At 42.2% G+C, this 25,500-nt stretch overlaps 2 protein-coding genes across 5 annotated transcripts; one reads left to right on the forward strand and one right to left on the reverse strand.

Annotated features, from left to right (window-relative positions):
- Positions 1-7,816: 7,816 nt before the first annotated feature.
- On the reverse strand, positions 7,817-24,320 carry LOC138981025 (6-pyruvoyl tetrahydrobiopterin synthase-like). Of its 3 annotated transcripts, none has more exons than XM_070353824.1 (7): positions 24,245-24,320; positions 22,882-22,991; positions 21,696-21,775; positions 21,113-21,135; positions 20,811-20,867; positions 17,282-17,352; positions 7,817-9,919 (listed from the first exon to the last, which is right to left on the reverse strand). In XM_070353824.1, exons 2-7 carry the CDS (start codon positions 22,977-22,979, stop codon positions 9,790-9,792), a joined length of 459 nt encoding a protein of 152 aa, XP_070209925.1. In that variant the 5' UTR covers positions 22,980-22,991; positions 24,245-24,320; the 3' UTR covers positions 7,817-9,789. The 3 variants fall into 3 exon arrangements, with proteins under 3 accessions (XP_070209925.1, XP_070209933.1, XP_070209939.1); XM_070353832.1 differs by lacking the exon at positions 24,245-24,320 and adding an exon at positions 24,122-24,230; XM_070353838.1 differs by lacking the exon at positions 24,245-24,320 and adding an exon at positions 24,035-24,091.
- Positions 11,528-16,991, forward strand: LOC138981013 (uncharacterized). Of its 2 annotated transcripts, XM_070353814.1 has the most exons (3): positions 11,528-11,902; positions 12,344-16,115; positions 16,557-16,991. In XM_070353814.1, exon 2 carries the CDS (start codon positions 13,219-13,221, stop codon positions 15,583-15,585), a length of 2,367 nt encoding a protein of 788 aa, XP_070209915.1. In that variant the 5' UTR covers positions 11,528-11,902; positions 12,344-13,218; the 3' UTR covers positions 15,586-16,115; positions 16,557-16,991. The 2 variants fall into 2 exon arrangements, with proteins under 2 accessions (XP_070209915.1, XP_070209906.1); XM_070353805.1 differs by lacking the exon at positions 11,528-11,902 and having other exon boundaries at positions 11,909-16,115.
- Positions 24,321-25,500: the final 1,180 nt, after the last annotated feature.

Below are 25,500 nucleotides of genomic sequence, written 5' to 3' on the forward strand. Positions count from 1 at the left end.
TTTGTTCGTTCGTTCGTTCGTTCGTTCGTTTGTCTGTTTGTATGTTTGCTTGTACGCTAAGTATAAGGTCCAATTGCTCATGGTAAAACTCTTTTGGTTTAGGCTGTAGATTTTTGTGAATATAGTGAAAGAATGTTGGACTTGTAATGCATTACTGGTGTGTCTACTGGACAGTAATTTTTGGAAAGTTAAAAGTCCTCGTTTCTAAGAGATACGTGCCAGTCTCTTCCGAGTAACGAGCACAGATAAAAATCCGATGACCAAGGCATTATGATGATGACTTGTACAAAGAGCTAGCGTATTTAGTGTACAAATAAGTTTGGATTTAGCTGTGGACTATGCCTAAGGTCCAGTAAACATAAACGTCGGTGTCAGAGGACCGCCAGTCATGCCCCCCCCCCCCTCCCCCCCCCCCCCCCCCCCCCCCCCCCCCGCCTACAGTGACACACACATACACACAAACACACACACACACACACACACACACACGTATACACATCCCACATGGATGATTCAGTTACCGTGCACCTCTTCCGCAAATCACTCAGCCACGAATAATCGCGTGACCAGATCAATCTCTACCATGACGTAGAGTCACCACCTTAGCAATTCACTGATTGGGTTATCGGAGTTCGATCGAGGAAGTTCGACATCCGCGATGAATTGACGACTCTTAATTACTCCTTGCCTTCTCAACAGACGGAAGCAATCATTTTTGAAGAATACGATCACATTTATTCTGCATTTAAATGGCATATTCTTACTAGTAGTTTCCTTGAATCTTGGCTAAATTTGTTGTCGTCACGAAACACTTTCTTCCAATTGATCATACGAGTAGGATTGGTATGGGACTTTTACGAGTCAGAGAAGAGAAATATGAAGAAAAGGTGAGACACAAAACAGGTTTTCATATTTACTCCAAATACAAGTTCGTGCGAACAGTTATTTTGTCAGTGTTGATTTGGATTAACCCACTCTTCAATCCTTTTCAATGAATCATATTAGAACTTTCTCAGTTATCAGCAATTTTCTGGGACTCATCATGATTACTAACAAACAATCCAGGTGCTCGCTCATATCATTAATAAACATAGAAATTACATACATGTATGTTACATGGAAGTTTTTGCAACCACTTGACTCATTTTTTTCCGATGATTCCATTTATCCTTCAAAACTATCATATTTAGATATGCACGACTCGTAATGACTATGACTTTTTTATTTATTTTTATTTTTATATATATCAATATTTATCAAGCTGACAAAATCCCATAACAATAGCAATAAAAAAAAAGTAAAGTCCGATATGAACTTAGTCGACAAATAATGCATGTGACATGGAAGTTCCTTTGCACACGTATAAAATAGTGCGTGATTGTTTCGGATAGTGTTCGTGCCGACAGCCTAGTTTGAGTGTTTGTCGTGTGATCTCTAATCATATACATTAGTTCACTGTGCGTGTGTGTGTGTGTGTGTGTGTGTGCGTGTATGTGTGTGTGCGTGCGTGTGCGTGCGTGCGTGCGTGTGCGTGTGACTTTGTTTGATGTTGGGTTTTTTTTAGGGGGGGAGGCCGGGCGGCACACGTGCGTGCGTGCGTGCGTGCCTCTGCGTGTGTTTGTATGTGCATGTCTGTGTTTCGGGGGGGGGGGGGGGGGGGGGGTCGGCGCACTTGTGTCAGGGGTGTGCGTGCGTGCCTGCGGCGTGCCTGCGTGTGCGTGAGTCTGTGTGTGTGTGTGTCACATGTGACTGTGTGAGAGAGACTGAGGGGGGAGAGAGGGGGAAAGGAGGGGGGGGGGGGAGAATGCTTATGCAATCGAGACAACGGTATAAGCAATAATATCTTGCTTGCTATACAACAAGCCCTCGCCCATGAGGGAAAACGCTGCTGATAACTAATAAAAACACATATTATATCATGAATTAGTTGGGATGCAAAAGAAACAACTTGAGCACAATATAACACATGTTGAATATTCAGCAAGTGGTTATCGTCGAGAACTGATCGGAAATTTCGCATGAATTTTATTTGGCTGTGTGTGTGTGAGAGAGAGAGAGAGAGAGAGAGAGAGAGAGAGAGAGAGAGAGAGAGAGAGAGAGAGAGAGACACACACACACACACAGATAGACAGACAGACAGACAGACAGACAGACTAGTGACTGACAGACAGACAGACACACAGAAAGAGAGAGAGGGGGGACATAAAAGCTCAAAGCAATCGCAAGCAATTTTGCTTCTCCAAAAGCATGCTTTATTTACATATCCACATAGAAGGCGTTGGAGAAATGCCTGTATTTGTAAGAACATGTGACTGAATTTGTCGGTTGAATTTACTTTTTAGTTTTTTTTGTTTTTTGGAAGACGCTTCAAATGTAGCGTGCACGTTTCATCAATAAATACATAAGTGATAACAAACTTGACATGGCATCTGTTTTTATGCTGTTTGTACACAGACTTTGTCATTTGCATCTGTGTGGTGCAGAAAAAAACATCTACCTGTAATTACTCTTACTTTTTCGTAAAATGTTACATTATACAAAAGGACAATAATTGATAATAATTTATGTTAAACAATGTTGTTGTGTTTGCTGGTGTCAACATGTGTGGAATCACAATAATCATATGTCATCCTATATTATTGGTCTATTCAAAATCAATATTCGCATTATAACATTTGTCTGTCTTTACCTTAAATCATGGACAATAAACAATAATTAATTTCTAATGGATTAATTTACATTGACTGACTTTTTCTTGTGCAGGGGGCGTTAGGTTTGCATGCAGTGTACATTTCATATTTCTGCTGTTTCCTAAAAACAAAAATCATAATTCAAGTGAAACCGAGAGAGAGAGAGAGAGAGAGAGAGAGAGAGAGAGAGAGAGAGAGAGAGAGAGAGAGAGAGAGAGAGAGAGAGAGACTCAGACTCATAACTTTATTACAAAAGAATAAAGGTTTTAGGCCAAGCCTATTCTTCCAACCTGTCCTTTATACAACACATAAAGACAGACGCACATAAAAAATATATCGAGACCCACATAAAAAATATATATCGAGAGAGAGAGAGAGAGAGAGAGAGAGAGAGAGAGAGAGAGAGAGAGAGAGAGAGAGAGAGAGAGAGAGAGAGAGAGAGAGAGAGAGCATCAGGAATGTGAGCAAGCCTACATGGAATAATGACCCAAACAGAAAAAAATACAATCATGCAAGGCTCGCTCGCAGCGTTTTAGGTGACGCTTTAGACCTAATGACAGACTGCATGTGCGAGCAAGGGCTGCGCGCGTGGCCCCGGACCCAAGCGTTCGCTTTGCATCGGTCTTTCTTCACGCCCTAAGCAACGACTGTTGGAAGACGGGGGGGGGGGGGGGGGGGGGGGGGGGGGGGGGGGGATGTTTGAATCTTAAAACAAAATGATTTTCAAACAAAAAATCCAGGGATAATCGTGAATTTAATTATTAATCAGCTCTACTTTCGAACAACACACGCGCCGCACACGCACGTCACGTAAAGGCGAACCGGTAATGCTTATTGCAGCGAGTCCACGCCAGTGTACTGAAGTTATGTCACAAGGAAGTCCATGGTGATATCTATCTATATATATACTAGAATGAATACCCGCTTCGCCGGGAAGAAGTACTGCTTCGCCGGGTCCGAACAATGGCGGACCCGCCAAGCTTAGGTCCCTCCCAGATTCGTGGAATGGGAACAGCACGAAAATGATTCAGTGGCCATAATGTCATTCCTGACCATATCGAGTCCCATCCTCGTCGACGAATGTAACCGTGTTAATCACCTTTGGAGGCGAAGTCCACTCAAACAGGATTGAGCAATTTAGAGCTTATCTGTAAGCCCTTTTGAACTGTTATGGCTTCTCAAAGGAAGGCCAGTACATACAAATACACAAAAGCCGCCAGACCACATCACAAACAGAACTGAACAATCCCCAGGTGTTGCTCACATAGAGAGACACACACACACACACACACACACAAACACAGAGAAGCCGTATCTATAGAGAGATAGATGACAGTGTATTTTTCGCGTGGCTATAAATTGATTCGACCTTTGCACTTTTACAGTGAGGATAATTTACGGGTCCAATTTACGTTCTGGACACTGCGGTGACCTTCTAAAAATAGTAACAGAACGCCGGGAATATCCGAAGATGCCCCACTCATACTATAGTGCACCATACGAAGGAAGGGAGGTAAACGCTGAAAACCTGGAGAAGATGAGAAGATAAGGAAGAGTTACTTATAATGGTGAAATGAACACAAAAACCAAAATCGGTTCAGCGCTGCGCGCTGAGAGCACGTGTTGAAATATCTCATCGATGATATTGTGTCCGGGGTGTAGCTGAATACGGTGTCCAAATTTGAAAAAGATCCACCGAGAACTTTGGCTTTGGTGTGTCGGTATGGGGGCCCGGGTAGCTGAGGTGGAACCAAAATCGGTTCAGCGCGCACAAAATCGGTTCAGCGCTGCGCGCTGAGAGCACGTGTTGAAATATCGACCAGGTTGTGTCCTGTCCCGGGTCTACCTGAATATGCCCACCAAATTTGAAGCAGATCCATCGAGAACTTTGGCCGTGCATCGCGAACTCACACACAGACACACACACAGACACAAATCGTATATATATATAGATACGACTGGTGTCTGTGTGTCTGTGTGTGTGTGTGTGTGTTCGCGATGCACGGCCAAAGTTCTCGATGGATCTGCTTCAAATTTGGTCGGCATATTCAGGTAGACCCCGGACACAACCTGGTCGATGAGAATTTTCAACACGTGCTCTCAGCGCGCAGCGCTGAACCGATTTTGGTTTTTCTGTTCATCTTCCCAGATCCATTCCCAATAACTCTTCCTTATCTTCTCCAGTGTTTTGCGTTTATCTCCCTTCCTTCGTGTGGCGTCAATCCATATTCCCGTTACTATTTTTAGAAGGTCACTGTCCACAACGCTCAATCCATATTCCCGTTACTATTTTTAAAAGGTCACTGTCCACAACGCTTTCATCCCGGCGAAGCCGGGTATTACTCTTCCTTATCTTCTCCAGTGTTTTGCGCGTTTATCTCCCTTCCTTCGTGTGGCGTCAATCGCGGGTACCCGGCGGCTCTACTTCATACTCCGTCTCGCAATCATCCCGGCGAAGCCGGTACCCGGCGAAGCGGGTAATCATCTAGTTATCTATATATATATACGACTTGTGTGTGTGTGTGTGTGTGTGTGTGTGTGTGTGTGTGTGTGTGTGTGTGTGTGTGTGTGTTCGCGATGCACGGCCAAAGTTCTCGATGGATCTGCTTCAAATTTGGTGGGCATATTCAGGTAGACCCCGGACACAACCTGGTCGATGAGAATTTTCAACACGTGCTCTCAGCGCGCAGCGCTGAACCGATTTTGGTTTTTCTGTTCATCTTCCCAGATCCATTCCCAGTAACTCTTTCTTATCTTCTCCAGTGTTTTGCGTTTATCTCCCTTCCTTCGTGTGGCGTCAATCCATATTCCCGTTACTATTTTTAGAAGGTCACTGTCCACAACGCTTTCATCCCGGCGAAGCCGGGTAATAATAAATAATAATAATAATAATGGACATTTGCTATAGCGCATAATCATATATATGCTCAATGCGCTTTACATATTAATTTCTGCCGTGTGAGATGGAATTTTTTACACAATATATCACGCATTCACATCGGCCAGCAAACCTCAAGCCTATTAGGGCGAGCATTCACCTTTCACGGCCTTTATTCCAAGTCACACGGGTATTTGGTGGACATTTTTATCTATGCCTATACAATTTTGCCAGGAAAGACCCTTTTGTCAATCGTGGGATCTTTAACGTGCACACCCCAATGTAGTGTACACGAAGGGACCTCGATTTTTCGTCTCATCCGAAAGACTAGCACTTGAACCCACCACCTAGGTAAGGAAAGGGGGGAGAAAATTGCTAACGCCCTGACCCAGGGTCGAACTTGCAACCTCTCGCTTCCGAGCGCAAGTGCGTTACCACTCGGCCACCCACCACTCGGTATTCCTCTACCTCTTCCCGGCGAAGCCGGGTATCCGGCTCTATTTCTTCCCGGCAAAGCCGGGTATCATTCGGCTCTACTTCTTTCCGGCGAAGCCGGGTATTCATTCTAGTGTATATATATATATTACACATAATTTTTTTCTCGGATCATTACACCACTCAAAGGGCATATGACTACATGAAGTAAAGCATGTGCCGACCATTTGTGTGTGCGTGCGTGCGGCAGTGTAGTAATGTGCACCTATTGATCTGTCATTTGTGGGCCTATCTGGTCATAATTACTTGGTTTAAGCGTGTTTTTTTAAATTAATTTCTTGTATACACGTTATAAACAGTAACAACATTAAGAACGTTAACAAGCAGACTGCTTATGGACACGTTCTAAAACTGATAATCAATACACATTCTGATAACAAGACATGGCGAACAAGTGATAACTTCAACCCTTTTCTTTCAAAATATTTCACAATATTTTATACAAATAAAAAGAGAGAGAGAGAGAGAGAGAGAGAGAGAGAGAGAGAGAGAGAGAGATTAATTACTTCATGGTTACTCCTAATTCGAGTTTGAGCGGGGCCAACTGTATGCAGTTAGAATGTGCGTGTGTGTCAGTGTGTGTCAGTGTGTGTGTGTGTGTTCAAAGGTATGTGGGCGTAGATGTAACCCAAAAAGAATACTGCAATCAGGCCTAATATTTAAGGAAATAATTAAATGCGTAAAATTATTTAAATGATTGTGCTGCTCACCTGCAGCCAATTAAAAAGTAACAAACACTTCCTTGAACTTCAACAATAACCCTGGGCATAACAGCTCAATAAGAAAGAGCCGTTCCAGTTGAAGTGTTTTTTCCCTTGCTCCAACATGGAGAGAAGTGAGACCGAAAGGCAAAGGAGCATTCAAAATAAATGCTAAAATATTATGTAACGTGTCATCTTTTAGGGAATATCCCCGTGAGTGGGAGATGTAGCAGAATTCGCGCATTTGTGTGTGTGTGTGTGTGCGTGTGTGTGCGAGTCGTGTGTGTGTGTGTGCGCGCGTGTGTGTGTGTATGTGTGTGTATGCGAGTCGTGTGTGTGTGTGTGTGTGTGTGTGTGTGTGTGAGTGTGTGTGTGCGCGCGTGTGTGTGTGTATGTGTGTGTATGCGAGTCGTGTGTGTGTGTGTGTGTGTGAGTGTGTGTGTGTGTACAGTGCGTGCGTGCGTGTGAGTTCACAAAACAAAAGCAAAACTGACAGAATTCCAATGTTGATGCGTGAAAGCATTCATTGGTGTTTCCTTGTTTTCCCATTTGCCCGCGTTTTATATAGAAAATCATTTTAATACTTTGTCAACGCCTTCGGACAACTCTGCCGCGGCTTAAGCATTTCAGGAATAACGGAAGACAATCTCCACAAACGATAGAGAGTGAAGCTTTTGGCAGCAGGAAAAGGTCTGGCCCAGGAACAATGAAACAGCAACCTGAAGATATTGTATACAAATGTTTGTCGGCCCTTTTGAGGTAGTTTTAGTTGTGATTTTTTTTATAATATGAATTATTTGTGTTACAGATCTCCGCAAACCCTGAAACGTACTTGAGGCTAGCCCAAGATTGCTTACATTTCGATTAATAAAAAAACAAAAAAGTGTATTGGGTGCATGCCCTCAAACCCCCTAGTTGTCAGGTTTTTGTTTACCTTCTGTCAATTCTCATGCCTGATAAATGCTCTCTCTCTCTCTCTCTCCCTCCCCCCCCCCCCCCCCTTCCTCCCACACACACTAAACTAACAAAGCAGAAAAACAGAGTCCCAAAAATTACAATGCAAACACACTTTATTACCCCAGTACGGTACTACGCATACAGCCCTTACAACAACACACAAGGCAATCAAACAAAGACAATACAATCATAATATGATTCTCTTTCATAGTCGGTAATAAAAAAAAGTTAATTAAACAAGAAGGGCAAAGCCCATACGACTCACATGCTTGACCTTGACCTTTACATAGCAATGACATCATACACTAAGAACTGCTTTACACATTTTTCCTACCAAAATACATGTGACCTTGACCCAAGGTCAAGGTCATCCAAGGTCATGCAACACAAAACTGTTAATTCAAGACATAGGAAGTACAATGGTGCTTATTGGCTCTTTCTACCATGAGATATGGTCACTTTTAGTGGTTCACTACCTTATTTTGGTCACATTTCATAAGGGTCAAAGTGACCTTGACCTTGATCATATGTGACCAAATGTGTCTCATGATGAAAGCATAACATGTGCCCCACATAATTTTTAAGTTTGAAACAGTTATCTTCCATAGTTCAGGGTCAAGGTCACTTCAAAATATGTATACAATCCAACTTTGAAGAGCTCCTGTGACCTTGACCTTGAAGCAAGGTAAACCAAACTGGTATCAAAAGATGGGGCTTACTTTGCCCCATATATCATATATAGGTGAGGTATTGAATCTCAAAAACTTCAGAGAAAATGGGAAAAATGTGAAAAATAGCTGTTTTTTAGACAACATTTATGGCCCCTGCGACCTTGACCTTGAAGCAAGGTCAAGATGCTATGTATGTTTTTTGGGGCCTTGTCATCATACACCATCTTGCCAAATTTGGTACTGATAGACTGAATAGTGTCCAAGAAATATCCAACGTTAAAGTTTTCCGGACGGACGGACGGACGGACGGACGACTCGGGTGAGTACATAGACTCACTTTTGCTTCGCATGTGAGTCAAAAACAACAAAATAACAGAAATCGTCATCTCTCTCCTCATGTCATAATAAAAAGGAATGTTATTTCATGAAGTAATTATTTATTGCCTCGAAGTCCAACAATACTTGGAGCTCATGACTAGAAAAAAAAATGCAAACACAAACAATGCCCATCACTGACACAACACTACTACATTAACCTTCACCAGATCACGTTTTAGACTACACAGTCTGGATAATGTGGGTCATGTACGACCCGTACCTTATAAAAAGAAGGACTAACGTAAAAAGTATGTGTTGTACACGATCAACACCATCAGAATGAGTACAGTATAAACCTTGTACCACCTCTTCCCCGAGTATGGGTCGTACAACACCCCCGTCGTCCAAATAGGCATAAATAAAATACATGTTAAGTAGTATATCAGTTAAAACCCCTGTACATAACAAATATAATCACAACACAACATCACCTTGACTGTTTCTGTAATGCTAAAAACGAGGACACAAATATGCAGCTCACCAAAAACGACTAGGTACATGTACATGTACTCTGTAAAAAGAGTCAAACATGACACAAATGCAGATCGCAAAAAGAGACTGAGCATTCTGTAAAGAGAGTCAAACTGATAAAAATGCCACAATGACAGGTCCTGATGGCATGAAGAGGATGCTTACAGTGGCACCCCCCTTTTAAGACCTGTTGTTTCAAGACACCCCCCCCCTCCCCCCCCCCCCCTTTTTAGGACCCTATATTTTTCAGATTTTCTGTTTATATTTTCTGTAAATTTACTTTCATTTCAAGACCTTTTAAGACCTGTTTTTCTCAGATAGGGGGGGGGGGGGGGTCTTAAAAGGGGGGTACAGTGGAACCCCCCTTTTAAGACCCCCCAATTGAAGACTTCCTCCCTTTTTAAACCCTCTTTTCTCAGACATTCTGTCCATAGCCTTTGTACATTTACCCCCATTTTAAGACTCCCTCCTTTTTAAGACATGATTTTCTCAGATTTTTTTTTAGTCTCGAAAGGAGGGTTCCACTGTAGTACTGTATCTGCATTGAATTATGCCAGCTCCCCGCGATAAAATATGACGTTCTTGTCCGTCTCATGAACCTTAATTTCATGCAACAGTCCAGGTGGCAGCCGTTTCACCATGTTGTCCCAGATAAACACAGCAACATTTTCAGTTGTGCTGCAGATAAAAAAATCAAGAAAAATGCATTTTAATAAACACATCAATGCAAACACACATTCTACAGTCAAACCCCCTTTTAAGACCCCCCCCCAATTTAAGACTCCCTCCTTTTAAAGACCTTGTTTTCTCTGACTTTCTGTTCATAACCTCTGTAAAGGACTGGGTAACGCACTTGCGCTCGGAAGCGAGAGGTTGCGAGTTCGACCCTGGGTCAGGGCGTTAGCAATTTTCTCCCCCCCTTTCTTAACCTAGGTGGTGGGTTCAAGTGCTAGTCTTTCGGATGAGACGAAAAACCGAGGTCCCTTCGTGTACACTACATTGAGGTGTGCACGTTAAAGATCCCACGATTGACAAAAGGGTCTTTCCTGGCAAAATTGTATAGGCATAGATAAAAATGTCCACCAAAATACCCGTGTGACTTGGAATAATAGGCCGTGAAAAGTAGGATATGCGCCGAAATGGCTGCAATCTGCTGGCCGATGTGAATGCGTGATGTATTGTGTAAAAAAACTCCATCTCACACAGCATAAATAAATCCCTGCGCCTTGAATATGTGCGCGATATAAATTGCATAAAAATTAAAAATAAATAAAAAAATAAATAAATCCCTGCGCTTAGAACTGTACCCACGGAATACGCGCGATATAAGCCTAATATTGATTGATTGATTAAAATTACCCCCATTTTAAGACTCCCTCCTTTTTAAGATCAGATTTTCTCAGGGTGTTCAGGGCTAGGGTCTTAAAAAGGGGAGTTCTACTGTACACACACAACTGAACAGTGCAAAGAGCAAACTAAGGGTAATTTGCCTTCTCTGAAAAAAATGAAGACACAACCACACACTGGTTTTTTTACTCAAACTACTACACACCGTCTTTTTCTCCTAGGCACATACACACACACACGTGTACAACTTCAAGTGAAGTAAAGCGTGATTCTTCATTCGAATAGAGTATCCTTTGCGTGCAAGGGAAACAAAATGAGACTCTGCTCCTGCATTCTCCTATCAGATCATATCTGTGGTAACTAATTATATAAATAATACTTGCAAACCTGCCAACGCTTGTGAAGCCTAAAGTGTAACACTTTCTTTTTATTTTAAATGTTCAGTGTAGCAAAGTGTTAAAGTGTAGCATTGTCTAAAATGTATTTGCACATCTGAATGTATGCTGCCTCACACAAGAATATACATTTTGAACAAGTGTATTTAGAAAGCAGTAACATAATAATGCCCATTACTAAGAGCTGTCTGCAGTGGCACTTTTCAGTGTAGAAAATGTTTGTTGACCCATAGTCTGACCGCTACATGGAATGATAAGCAGAAATGAGAACCAGGACTCACAAGAAAGAGGCAACTGTTGCATGCTTGTGATTATTTGTTTGAGTGTAGCAATTTAAAGTTTAGCGTAACAGTGCATTAATTTGTCTTAAAACGTAGCATGCTACGATAAAAGCATAACAGTTGGCCGCTCTGTACTGACACCTGTTGCCCTATTTTAAACAAATTGAAAGTAGACGAGGTTCTGCACTACACGTTACTTCATCATTTATTAATTTGTTTTTCTATGTATCTATTGATTTCTTTATTATATATTTATCTATTCATGTCACAAGCGGCTTTAATATTAGCATACTTTTATGCTGTGGGGTTAAATGTATTGTATTGGAGCGCCTGTGTTCCTCTATTTCGCCTGTCATAGGTAGACGCTGGTTAACTGCAGGTGTCTCGTGGAGCTCGTGCTCAGGTATTTCACGTGTGTTTTGCTTGTATTTTGTAAGGTGAACTCAGAGCTAAATTCGAGCTCGTAGATACTCCTTTTTATTCATTCGTTCTTTGCCTTTAGCCGAGGGAAGATAGCTTGCGTTCCAAGCGAATCCGTTCTTCGTTGAACGTAGGGTCTGTTTGCGTAGAGCAGATGCCGGAAACCTGTTATCAACGGCAGGGGATATGTATGGCTACTTCAATACAACCAGGATGTGGTATGTAATCATTAAATATTATGTTGTGTGTGTTACAGTTAAATTATTCTCAGGTTTAGTTTTGCTTATTGACTTCTGAAAACCGGTCAATCCAAGATGGCGGAATGTATAGTGTGCACGTGCGTGTGTAACTTTGTACTTGAACGGTATGAATTTGTGAGTTTGTTTTGGGGAATGGTTTGGTATGTTGTTGAATGAATATGTTTTGGTTGAAAGGGGAGTGGTGGACAGTTTTGTTTATAGAATGAATTTGGTATTATTCGTTGGACTTCATACTTAGCAGAATTAAATGTATAAGTCCGTTGGTATGTGTGTTCGAGATGCATGAGAGTGAGAGTAGAGAATTATGTCCATTTAATCCTGCACTTGGTTGTTAAGTTATAAGGACGGGTGGGCGATGTTACTGTTACCGTGAACTAAGTCTTGCGTTCACCATTCCAGGTTGTTGTATTTCACCATGCGGAGGCTACTCTGAAATGGCCTACTACTGAGGAGATGTCTGCCGCTCCACTTTCGACGACGGCACTGCTCGCCTGGCAAGGACTCGACGTCACCGATGACTCCTGTCGCTTCGCACCACGGCCTCGTTGACTCCGGTTCATGAACGATTTCGGATACGCAAGCACGGTAACATTAGCCTTAGCCCGTCCTAACAGCTAAACGTGCAGGAGCTATAACGTCATAATGAACTGAGCGAAAGTGAGAGGTATGAAAGTTTCTAAATAATTATTCTTTGTTGTTATAGGCTTTAACGCTGGTTGATCTTTGTTGTTGTTGTGGATATTGCCGAAAGAAAGATTTGTATAGTTAGATAGTGTTGTGCGTGTATTTATGTTATGTATAATTGATTGTTTGTAAGAAACGTCCTTAATCTACTGTTCGTGTCAACTTGTGTTTTGTGGTCGGAAGAGCAAGATTGTTTTGAGTCGTGGATGACAGACTGCGTGCGTGTTTTGTGCATGTGTGCGTGACAAATGGGGGCTCGTCCGGGATTCTTTATTATTACATCGTCACCTATGATTTTGCTCTGTTCGTCTGTTTGTTTGTACCGTCTTGTCAGGTTTGATTTTTGAATAGGGATGATTGAATAACATGCTTGTACGTGCTAAGGCTTAACCTGATTTTCACAGCGGCCACCTGTGAATACTAGCCGGTGCTGGGTACATGTCTCGACGTTGTTTATAGCATTTTTCCCTGTTGTAACTTGTCTGGAAATGTTGTAGATTGAGATGTTTTGCTTCAGAATTTTGTTGTGAAGTAGTTAGGTTGCTTTTCCATAGTTGGCGACTTAACCATTTTACATTTGGTGAGAAATCATGTCGGGATCCAAATCTCGCAATGCCGCTCTGGCAAGTTTTTCTACCCCTGATCATGGTAATTCTCCACCCCGTATGACACTTACCACGCCAAAGCATATGGATGGAGCTGCTGTTGACCCTATTGAAAAATCTAGTTCCCTCACGTCAGCTCAAGAAATTATAGCCGCTAGGGGACGTGCTTTGGGCGTTCGATCAGGGGCTGCTTTAGCAAAATACGTTCAAGAAGAGGAAGCAGCTCAACGAAGACTACTTCAAGAAGAAGAGGAAGCTCAACTGAGAAAAGAAGAAGCTCAACGAAGACTACTTCAAGAAGAAGAGGAAGCTCAACTGAGAAAAGAAGAAGCTCAACGAAGACTACTTCAAGAAGAAGAGGAAGCTCAACTGAGAAAAGAAGAAGCTCAACTGAGAAAAGAAGAAGCTCAACGAAGACTTCAGAGGGAGGAACAGGATGCTCAACGAAGACTTCAGAGGGAGGAAGAAGAAATCAGAAGAAAAGTACTTCGAGAAGAGGAAGAAAACGACCGCCGCCGACGTCTAGCTGAACTGGAAGAAGAAAGAGTTCGTGCAGAGATAGAAAAGACTAGGAGAGAAGAGACTACTTCAAGTTCTCGTGGTAGGGCTATTGAACCAGTTCGTCTGAAAATAGATCCATTTGATGAAGCCAAAGAGGATCTCGACACCTTCCTAGGACGATTCGAGAGAGCAGCAACTCTCAGTGGCTGGGACAGGGAGAGTGACTGGGGAGCTCGGCTGGGAGCCCTCCTGAAAGGTTTTGCTGCCGATGTTTACTTGGAACTGCCAGCTGAGGATGCGGGAAACTTTGATGTCATTGTGGACGCCCTTAGAGGATCTTTTCGCTGGACGGCTGACTCGTATCGTTCTAAGTTTCGACTCGCGGCCAAAAGGGGAGAGGAGACTTTTATACAGTTTGCTACCCGCCTTCGAATTTGGTTTGAACGGTGGAGGAAAGCAGCGAAGAAAGAGGAGACCTATGCTGGGATCCGAGACCTCATACTGATGGAACACCTGATGGACCATGTGTCTGGAGACCTCGCGGATTTCATCCGGCAGCGCGAACCGGCGAACGTCACCGAGGCCGCCGAACTAGCTGAGAGGTTTGCTGCATCAAAAAGAGCCAGGAAAAACCCGGTTACTGCGACTGGTCGAGTCGAGAAGAACACGAAGGACATTGAAAATCCTGAGGAAGACTCTGCCCCAGTTAGTCCCGTCCACCCCAACGGCCCTTTTCCCAAGAGAAATTGCTACGGTTGCGGTAAAACTGGGCACATCCGTAGGAATTGCCCGCATTCAGCATCGTCCTTCAACGTGCGGACCGTCACCAACGTGAGAACAGTTGTAACGACGCCAGGAACCACTGCTGCCACATCAGAGTTACCTACCCTTTGTGACCCATGTAGCCAACTTTCGTACACTCCTTTATGCACGGTCAGTATCAATGGATCGCAAGTATCTGCTCTTCGTGACACAGGCGCCGACGGACTGGTTATTGACTCCTCGCTGGTAAAAGACTGTAATCTCAAGCAGGGAAGTCAAACTATTCGTTTCGCAGCAGGGAACGTTCAGAAGACTTGTCCTACTACGATCGTACATTTAGAGTCCCCATTCTTTTCAGGAAACGTTGTCGCTATTGTGGCTGACCAGCTAACATATCCCGTACTCATCGGAAACCGGATCGTTCAGCCTGGAGGAGAAACCCTTGAAGTTCCTGTGTACCGGGCGAAAGCTCAACCTGTCAAGATAGCCGCCATTACTCAAGTCCAAAATACGCGAGAAAAAGAACCTCCTAAAACACTACGGATGAAGGACTCTGGTCTAGGTGTTACCAGAGAGAAGTTGATCCAGCTACAGACGCTTGACCCAACTCTGTCTAGGGTGCGGGAGCTGGCAAAAGGGAGGAACCCTACACCATCCGGGAAGAAAGGAAAGGTGAAATTCCTTTGGAAACAGGGCGTCCTGCATCGCCTTTTCATAACCACGGAGAAGACCTTCAGTCAGGTGGTGGTGCCCGAGACTCTTCGTTCGGGTATTTTGAGACGATACCACAATGTTACTAAGACTGGTCATCTTGAGACAAAGAAAACTAAGAATAGACTCTGGCATTCGTTCTACTGGCCAGGGATGGAGGGCGACATCAGGCGTTATGTTCATTCCTGTGATGTTGGTCATCGAGCTTTACCTGAAGGAGGATCACCCAAAGCTCACCTTGGAAAGATGCCTCTCATAGATGAACCTTTCCGGAGAATCGCTGTCGACCGTGTTTGGCACATTGACAGTCTCAGAGAGAGAGAGAATCGCTACAGACTGATCACCAGTCCCTTCAACCTCTACAGAAGACCAAGATGACGAACGGAAGCTTGATACGCTGGGCCCTGTTGCTTCAGACATTCACGTTCCGCATCAGAGCAATCCGAGGATGCGACAACGTCGGAGCAGACTATTACAGCCGCATTGTGTGGATTTTTTGTGACGAACCGTAGTTCGGTTTGAGTAGGGGGGTTTGTCACAAGCGGCTTTAATATTAGCATACTTTTAAGCTGTGGGGTTAAATGTATTGTATTGGAGCGCCTGTGTTCCTCTATTTCGCCTGTCATAGGTAGACGCTGGTTAACTGCAGGTGTCTCGTGGAGCTCGTGCTCAGGTATTTCACGTGTGTTTTGCTTGTATTTTGTAAGGTGAACTCAGAGCTAAATTCGAGCTCGTAGATACTCCTTTTTATTCATTCGTTCTTTGCCTTTAGCCGAGGGAAGATAGCTTGCGTTCCAAGCGAATCCGTTCTTCGTTGAACGTAGGGTCTGTTTGCGTAGAGCAGATGCCGGAAACCTGTTATCAACGGCAGGGGATATGTATGGCTACTTCAATACAACCAGGATGTGGTATGTAATCATTAAATATTATGTTGTGTGTGTTACAGTTAAATTATTCTCAGGTTTAGTTTTGCTTATTGACTTCTGAAAACCGGTCAATCCAAGATGGCGGAATGTATAGTGTGCACGTGCGTGTGTAACTTTGTACTTGAACGGTATGAATTTGTGAGTTTGTTTTGGGGAATGGTTTGGTATGTTGTTGAATGAATATGTTTTGGTTGAAAGGGGAGTGGTGGACAGTTTTGTTTATAGAATGAATTTGGTATTATTCGTTGGACTTCATACTTAGCAGAATTAAATGTATAAGTCCGTTGGTATGTGTGTTCGAGATGCATGAGAGTGAGAGTAGAGAATTATGTCCATTTAATCCTGCACTTGGTTGTTAAGTTATAAGGACGGGTGGGCGATGTTACTGTTACCGTGAACTAAGTCTTGCGTTCACCATTCCAGGTTGTTGTATTTCACCATGCGGAGGCTACTCTGAAATGGCCTACTACTGAGGAGATGTCTGCCGCTCCACTTTCGACGACGGCACTGCTCGCCTGGCAAGGACTCGACGTCACCGATGACTCCTGTCGCTTCGCACCACGGCCTCGTTGACTCCGGTTCATGAACGATTTCGGATACGCAAGCACGGTAACATTAGCCTTAGCCCGTCCTAACAGCTAAACGTGCAGGAGCTATAACGTCATAATGAACTGAGCGAAAGTGAGAGGTATGAAAGTTTCTAAATAATTATTCTTTGTTGTTATAGGCTTTAACGCTGGTTGATCTTTGTTGTTGTTGTGGATATTGCCGAAAGAAAGATTTGTATAGTTAGATAGTGTTGTGCGTGTATTTATGTTATGTATAATTGATTGTTTGTAAGAAACGTCCTTAATCTACTGTTCGTGTCAACTTGTGTTTTGTGGTCGGAAGAGCAAGATTGTTTTGAGTCGTGGATGACAGACTGCGTGCGTGTTTTGTGCATGTGTGCGTGACAATTCATCCTTCACATACTGCCAAGCAGATGTCTAAATAGCACAATATCACATTTTCTCCATGCTATGATGAGTTTCTGTGACAGCCCTTGCATGTATGCATAATTGTGCTCCCTGATCCTAATAAAAGTTTCTACTCTCTTTTGTGTAACAATAACCCACCGTATTTAAAGATATATAATAAAAATGCTGTACCTCACAACATCCTTGAAGTAGGAAACATCCTTGTCAATGTTTTTGTGGTCAAGTAGAGACATGATTGCTTCCTGAAATCAAACAGTGACAAATGTTTGTTTGCGTGTGTGTGGTTTTTTTGGTGGTTTTTTTTTTTAATGAAAAACTCGATTGTAGACCAAACCTTCATTGAAAGGTTTTTCTCTGAGAAAGTTGTCTGCAGCAAAAGGGTACATGCAAGGACAATCATTCAAATCAGATGTCAACTAATTAAAATTAATATTAAAAGTCCTACGGTTTTAAGCCATTAGGGACTTGAGTGTTTGTCCGCTTTTGATGTCAACTAATTAAGAAGTGTCTTCAGCATTTTCTTCTTTTGTTTTCGAGAACATTTCAAAACGTGTAACAACAACAAACCAGACTGACAAAAAATATATGAGGAGTTCACACGATAATAGACGATTTTTGCAAATAACTCTGTCGGGTTTGTATGGCTTGTAAAAGAGTGAGTACCCTTGCTTTTGGTTGGACAAATATTGACATATGCTTCCTGTACACGTGTTTGAGACACACACCCTTGCTAGTGACTGGCCTATTATAATGTCATGTCAGAAATAATGGCAAGGACTGGGTGGCCGAGTGGTAACGCACTTGCGCTCGGAAGCGAGAGGTTGCGAGTTCGACCCTGGGTCAGGGCGTTAGCAATTTTCTCCCCCCCCTTTCCTAACCTAGGTGGTGGGTTTAAGTGCTAGTCTTTCGGATGAGACGAAAAACCGAGGTCCCTTCGTGTACACTACATTGGGGTGTGCACGTTAAAGATCCCACGATTGACAAAAGGGTCTTTCCTGGCAAAATTGTATAGGCATAGATAAAAATGTCCACCAAAATACCCGTGTGACTTGGAATAATAGGCCGTGAAAAGTAGGATATGCGCCGAAATGGCTGCGATCTGCTGGCCGATGTGAATGCGTGATGTATTGTGTAAAAAAATTCCATCTCACACGGCATAAATAAATCCCTGCGCCTTGAATATGTGCGCGATATAAATTGCATAAAATAAAAAAGAAATTAAAAAAATTAAATCCCTGCGCTTTGAACTGTACCCACGGAATACGGGCGATATAAGCCTCATATTGATTGATTGATGTCGCATGAGAAACTTTCCCACGTAACATTACAGGCCAGTCACTAGTGAGAGAGTGTGTCTCAAACACGTGTACGGGAAGCACATATGTCAATATTTGTCCGAGCAAAAGCAAGGGTACTCACTCTTTCACAACCCATACAAATCCGACAGGTATTTCCGAAATTCATCTATTATGAGATGTTTCTGTGATGGTTAAACAGAAGACAATGAGAAGAAAAATATTTACTGTCACCAGCCTTTACAAGAAACATGAAATAACAGGGTTAACAAGAAGGGCAAAGCCCATACGACTCACATGCTTGACCTTGACCTTTACATGACCTTCAGGGTCAAGGTCAAATAACTAAACCTAGCAATGACATCATACACTAAGAACTGCTTTACACATTTTTCCTACCAAAATACATCCAAGGTCATGCAACACAAAGCTGTTAATTCAAGACATAGGAAGTACAATGGTGCTTATTGGCTCTTTCTACCATGAGATATGGTCACTTTTAGTGGTTCACTACCTTATTTTGGTCACATTTCATAAGGGTCAAAGTGACCTTGACCTTGATCATGTGACCAAATGTGTCTCATGATGAAAGCATAACATGTGCCCCACATAACTTTTAAGTTTGAAACAGTTATCTTCCATAGTTCAGGGTCAAGGTCACTTCAAAATATGTATACAATCCAACTTTGAAGAGCTCCTGTGACCTTGACCTTGAAGCAAGGTAAACCAAACTGGTATCAAAAGATGGGGCTTACTTTGCCCTATATATCATACATAGGTGAGGTATTAAATCTCAAAAACTTCAGAGAAAATGTGAACAAGAAGGGCAAAGCCCATACGACTCACATGCTTTACACATTTTTCCTACCAAAATACATGTGACCTTGACCCAAGGTCAAGGTAATCCAAGGTCATGCAACACAAAGCTGTTAATTCAAGACATAGGAAGTACAATGGTGCTTATTGGCTCTTTCTACCATGAGATATGGTCACTTTTAGTGGTTCACTACCTTATTTTGGTCACATTTCATAAGGGTCAAAGTGACCTTGACCTTGATCATATGTGACCAAATGTGTCTCATGATGAAAGCATAACACGTGCCCCACATAATTTTTAAGTTTGAAACAGTTATCTTCCATAGTTCAGGGTCAAGGTCACTTCAAAATATGTATACAATCCAACTTTGAAGAGCTCCTGTGACCTTGACCTTGAAGGTAAACCAAACTGGTATCAAAAGATGGGGCTTACTTTGCCCTATATATCATATATAGGTGAGGTATTGAATCTCAAAAACTTCAGAGAAAATGGGAAAAATAGCTGTTTTTTAGGCAACATTTATGGCCCCTGCGACCTTGACCTTGAAGCAAGGTCAAGATGCTATGTATGTTTTTTGGGGCCTTGTCATCATACACCATCTTGCCAAATTTGGTACTGATAGACTGAATAGTGTCCAAGAAATATCCAACGTTAAAGTTTTCCGGACGGACGGACAGACGGACGTCCGGACGGACGGACGACTCGGGTGAGTACATAGACTCACTTTTGCTTCGCATGTGAGTCAAAAAAGGGTTGGTTTCAATGAGCATTATACAACAAGAACAACAACACAGCTGCACACACACACTCCTTTTCTAAGGAATACTGGTAACAGCTGGTTATTAAAAGGTTTTAATTTTTTTTTAATGTTTTTATCACAGCTGCAATACCATTGTGCTAAACGTTGGACATGCAGATGACTCATCCTGAACTCAGGTCAAAATGAGTTCGGCTCATTCTATCCCTGACAGGATGCCTTGGTTATCCTTGTCTGGCAAGGAATCGATTTTTTACATATTTAGATCTTTTCGTAATGTGTAATGGATGTAAGCAGATTCGTGATCGTCGATAATGATTTTTCATGGTGTTGTGTAATTTTTAAATTACAAAGGAATTGATATGTAAGACAGTTTCAAGCTAGCTATTTTTCGCGGCTGTATTTACTGTGCAAACAACTCTAAATATGGCAAAAGTGTCACGTGATAATCAACCGTTTGGTTTCGGCGCTCGCTGGAGCAGACAATTTTTTCTGTAACCAGTTGACAGTGATGCAACCATATATTACGGTCTCCTTCCGGCAGCAGTCCCAAAATTTCGACTTGTTTTGACCTTAGAACGATGTCTTTATCATAACTGTGAAGAACAGAATGGAGATCACTGTCGAAGTCAGCCAATCTGCAATCATTTTCGTCTCGCGAACACTGATCTCAAATTCAGATCAGTGCTCGCGAAAAACATATGGGAGATAACTCTGTATTCTTGTTTTGATAGATTCGCGAAGGACTCTAGCGTCCGGTCAGAGAGACAACTGGCAATAGCCGTAGGAGCGATGATTATCAGAATGGCAGATGACTATGTCGGTACTCACATTGATGTACAACTTCAGGTCTGTTAAATTGATGACCATGCCTGTCACAGGATCAACCTGAAAATCATGAGAAAAATCTCAACAAATGCCAGTGGGTTTTTTCTCTTTTTTTCCAAACAAATAATATGCAGAAAGCCAGAGGAAGAGAAAAAAACTCACACACACACACACACACACACGCACACGCATGCACACTCTCACACACACACACACACTAACAAACACACAATAACACACGCACACATTGTCATTGAGAAAACACACTGATGAAACACATGCTTACAAAAACATCATCTACTTACTGGTCCTCGGACAATCACTTCCACTGCAAAAAGAAAAGAAGAATAGAGGTGAAACACTGTTGTTTCTAAAGTATCACTATCATATTATTGTATTTATTATATCAAATCATTTAAAAGATTCGCAGTCAATCTTGCTATAGCCTATGTATTTTGGGGTTTAAATCCTGGTGGAGCTTTTTTCCGATCTATTAGGTCAACTTATAATAAATAACCTTGCAATTAGATGCAGAGAAACAGGCTGTTATTCAGTCAACATAACATAATATAATATCCCAGCAACCTAGGTATTATTCCTGTGACAGGCTTAATTAAAATATGAGCTTGGAAAGTTTCCACTGCCAAGTGTGCTGCAACTTTAGACACTTCACACTAATTTTGTACGTGTCACAATCTGTCTGAACTTTCTGAAATAAATTGACTTAGTCAAGCCTCCATTTTGCCACACACACACATGCACACACACACACATATATACCGGTACACCCATACACATGCACAAAAGCATGCAGACACACACACAAACACATGCACACACACACACACACACATGCTCACAAACAGACACATGTAAGTGCTGAGTTACCTTTGTAGTTGTGTCCATGCCCATTGGGGTTGTTGCACTTTCCATATGTTAGCTTGTTATCCTCATCTGAGAGCAATGGGCTATGAATAAAATGTAGAGCATATTCTGAAGATGTCATGCAATTCTTGCCAAGCTAGCCCCCTAATCTTTTCATAAACACACATGCATAGCGAGAGGCAAGCCGCAAGCAATTCATGCCTCCTGGAAACGAGTGTCACTGTTACTTACAACATTTTTTCCCCTTTGTTTTATGTTACATCTATTTTATGCAGTGACATGACAGCTCTAACAGGTTGTTTAACATGTGGCTGTTCCTTTAAATATGACTTGGGTCCACATGATGTTCTGTAAGTTTTGGGGAGTTGTTGCAGAGTTTTCATCGCCCAGACTCTACCCCAACTGTAAAATAAACATTATAGAAAATTATCATTTTCTCATTTTTGACCCAAGCTCACCCTTTCTGCTACTCTGAAATTCAATGAGGGTAAACCTGACTTGTGTCTCCTCTGATGGCCATCAAACCTTTGTAAAGAACTATAGCTCCAATAATATCCCAGAAAACCTGAACGCGCAGGATTTTTTTTATTAGCATTTGACACTGCTCAGACCTTGAAATTTGACAATGGTCTGCCAGATTTGTGCCATGTCAGAAGGTCATCAAACCCTAGAAGTTTGTGTAGTTTCAAAGCTTTAACTTCAACAACATTGATGAAAACCTCAACATTAGGGTTTTTCACAGATGTATGGATGGACATACTGCCAGCCAGCCGCCTGACAATACAACGATACATCCAAACACTACTAAATTCTGTGAAACACTGATTAGGCCAAAAAAAAAAGAAGGTGTGGTTAAGGTAACATAGCCAAAAATAATAGGGTAGGAAGGTAGGCAATCACTTTTTTTTTTTTAAACTTTTTTTTCTAATGTGTACAAATTAAACCTACTTGACAGGGAAATAAGTGTGCGACTCGAGCGCTTTCGCTTTCATTGCGTTTTCTGCACTCGGGTTTTTGTTTTTTTGTTTTTTTGTTTTTGACAAATGTAATAAAAAGTTATTGGGCCGGCCCCTAAAAATAGGGTAGGTCGGGTTACCGTAACCACACCTATTTTTTTTTTAGGCCTTACTAATGGTGAGTCCAAAAATATGTGTCCGAGATGACAAAGGATAAACGGAAGTTCACAAACCTATGCAGTCTGTGGCAAGCACTGAAGCAGTCTGACCGACTGATGTATACAACTGGTCGCTTGCCCTTTTGTTCTCCACTTCCGTTAGATTGCTCCATTTTCTATTGCAGCTGAAACATACAATCATCAGCTGTGTGCTTGCTCCTTATAAACAGGCAGTGCATACTTTTATTTCAATATTTCATGAACTTTCAAGACTCCATTTGAATGTTAACATCAACATTGACTGCAAAAACACTAAAGAAAACAACACTAACTAAATAAATAAATTTTTAAAAAACAAAAGAGTAAGAAAACAGAATGTGTGATTCCATTACTATGTAAGCACAAGAAACAAGAACCCAACAACAACAAAACACATGATTCATCAACACAACTGAATTTTAAAGGCATATCAATGGACACAAAATAATACTGTCTCAAAACACTGCGTCAGTGGAACAAGCTCGACCCTAAGACCACAGTTGCTCCTTCACTGGAGTCCTTCCAAACTGGTCTGGGTCGTACCCACGGACTTGCCTCGCTGACACAGTAACCCTGCAGCTCTTCGTGTAAATAGTTTTATACTTTTAACCATCTTCTCGGAGTTATTGGGTCACCCACCACCAGTAACCAATCACCCAGTACTCCGCCGCTGGACTACAGACGTTCTGATGAACCCAGTCCACATCAAGAAAGAAGAAGAAGAAGAAGAAATCGCCCCCAGAGCTATACAGTTTTGGTTGAGATTTATAATTTCACCCTAAAAAAATTAGTTACAAGTTCAAATTTGAAACGGCTGTGTTTCGGTTATAATATATGTTTTGACACAATGATTTCTTCTCAAGTTCTTCTGTCGCACTCCGGCTTTGTTCTGATTTTCATCCTACTATCTGCCTCACTCTATCATCCCACTGTATCATGAATCAATCATAATAATACATAACCCCATCATCAAGGCATTAAAATGTGTAGAACCTTTTTAGAATGTAACTCTCAAAGTCAAACCTGTCTTGTTAGATCTTTATAAGTCACTGTCAAGACTCAAGGACCTCTAAAGAAAGTGTTTTTAGTCGTCCTTGGTCACTGTACTTTAAGCTTATTATAATACAGGAAATTCACCAAGACACTAGTTTGAGAATATCTGAGAATATCTAGTAGAAGTACACACTACCTGCTCTAGTAAAACAAAACATATGATTTTAAGTAGTGAGATGCTTGACATGACAAACAGGTGTTCTCGTTTTAGCCTACTGCGTACAGGTGTTCGTGTAGAAAATCTCAGCTCATCTCTTTTTACGATCGCTAAAGTTACACAACTGCGTTTCTGTCGGCAACATGTGAACATGTGGGTCACATGCAAAAGCTTACACAAGTTACTTACAGCACATGTGAAACAGCCCTTCTGCTGTCTGCTCTGGTGTTTATAAAAATTCAATTTGTTCGGCGCCGAGTAAGAATCCGAGCATTCTTAGAATATCGCAAAATCTCAGACGAATTCAAACAGTGAGTTAATTCCGGGAATGTGCTTCTGCTTTCACTATTTTTAGATCACAGAACAAAGGTTTACACAGCTAGGTCCCCTTTTTCGATTCATTTTCTCATTATTATTTGACTGTCAGTCCACTTAGAGAACTATACTAGGTGACCAGTCTGGGTTCCATTCCCCGATCAGTTATGTTACATATCAAAATATATGAGCAGTCTATCAGTTCCGTGCTGTTTATTTAAGCCATCAATAATTGTATCCAAAATAATCAAATGTGTTTCTTTTCATGCTCTTAGGGGAGTATGATCACCAAGAACTAGATAATTATCAGACGCGTTAGAGCGACACTGATCCCTGTTGGTCTTTATTCATTTACATTTGCATTTAGAATATATACATTGTCTCTATCTCTTTCATGATAGAGATGCATCATCTTGGTCACAAAGTAACATGAAGTGTCTGTGATGATTTCTGCATGAGATATGGCCAGATTTTTCCGTATGTGTGCTGTCCTTGTATTGGTAAGTACGTGCCTGCCAAACGGTTGTGTGACGTGTCTAGTGTGTTGGCGAAGTGTCTTGTGCTTGTCACTTCTCGCTTTCAGCCCTCACCGCTGGCTAGCACCGTCTGTCCTTTTTAGGACAATGCGAAAAGAGAGCAGAATGCGTCAGTCTCTCCTGCCAGTACAATAACCTCTCCACAACAAGCCCTATGTAGTGCCTCCATCGCGGCGACAGGCGTAAACTGGGTACCGCAAGGCCCCAGGCTAGACTACAAGGACTCGGAGGAGGTTGGCCCCTAGACGTGCGGCATGCGGGCCCACCGGTGTGTGGAAATGCCCAGGTGCCCACGAACCAACCTCCAGCTATGGGTCAAATAGCCGGGCAGGATAGGCTCGTCAACCCTGGCAGGCAGCTATCCTAAGAGAAGACCACTCTGAATTCAAAACGAGGGTAGAGGAGGCTCATCATCCATGGAAGGAAACTCGTCTAGGAGAAGGAAAACTCCGAAATGAAACCCACGCAGTCCCTCGAAGACGGAACGGCACTGGCCTTTTTTAGGCGGGGAGCAGACCGGGTGCCTACGCTATCCTCGACAAATGGTAAGTACGTAATTCTTTTGTTTTTCTTTTGTAAACAATGCATTATTTA

Source organism: Littorina saxatilis, linkage group LG1 (genome assembly GCF_037325665.1).
Source record: "Littorina saxatilis isolate snail1 linkage group LG1, US_GU_Lsax_2.0, whole genome shotgun sequence".
NCBI classification, from domain to species: Eukaryota; Metazoa; Mollusca; class Gastropoda; order Littorinimorpha; family Littorinidae; genus Littorina; species Littorina saxatilis.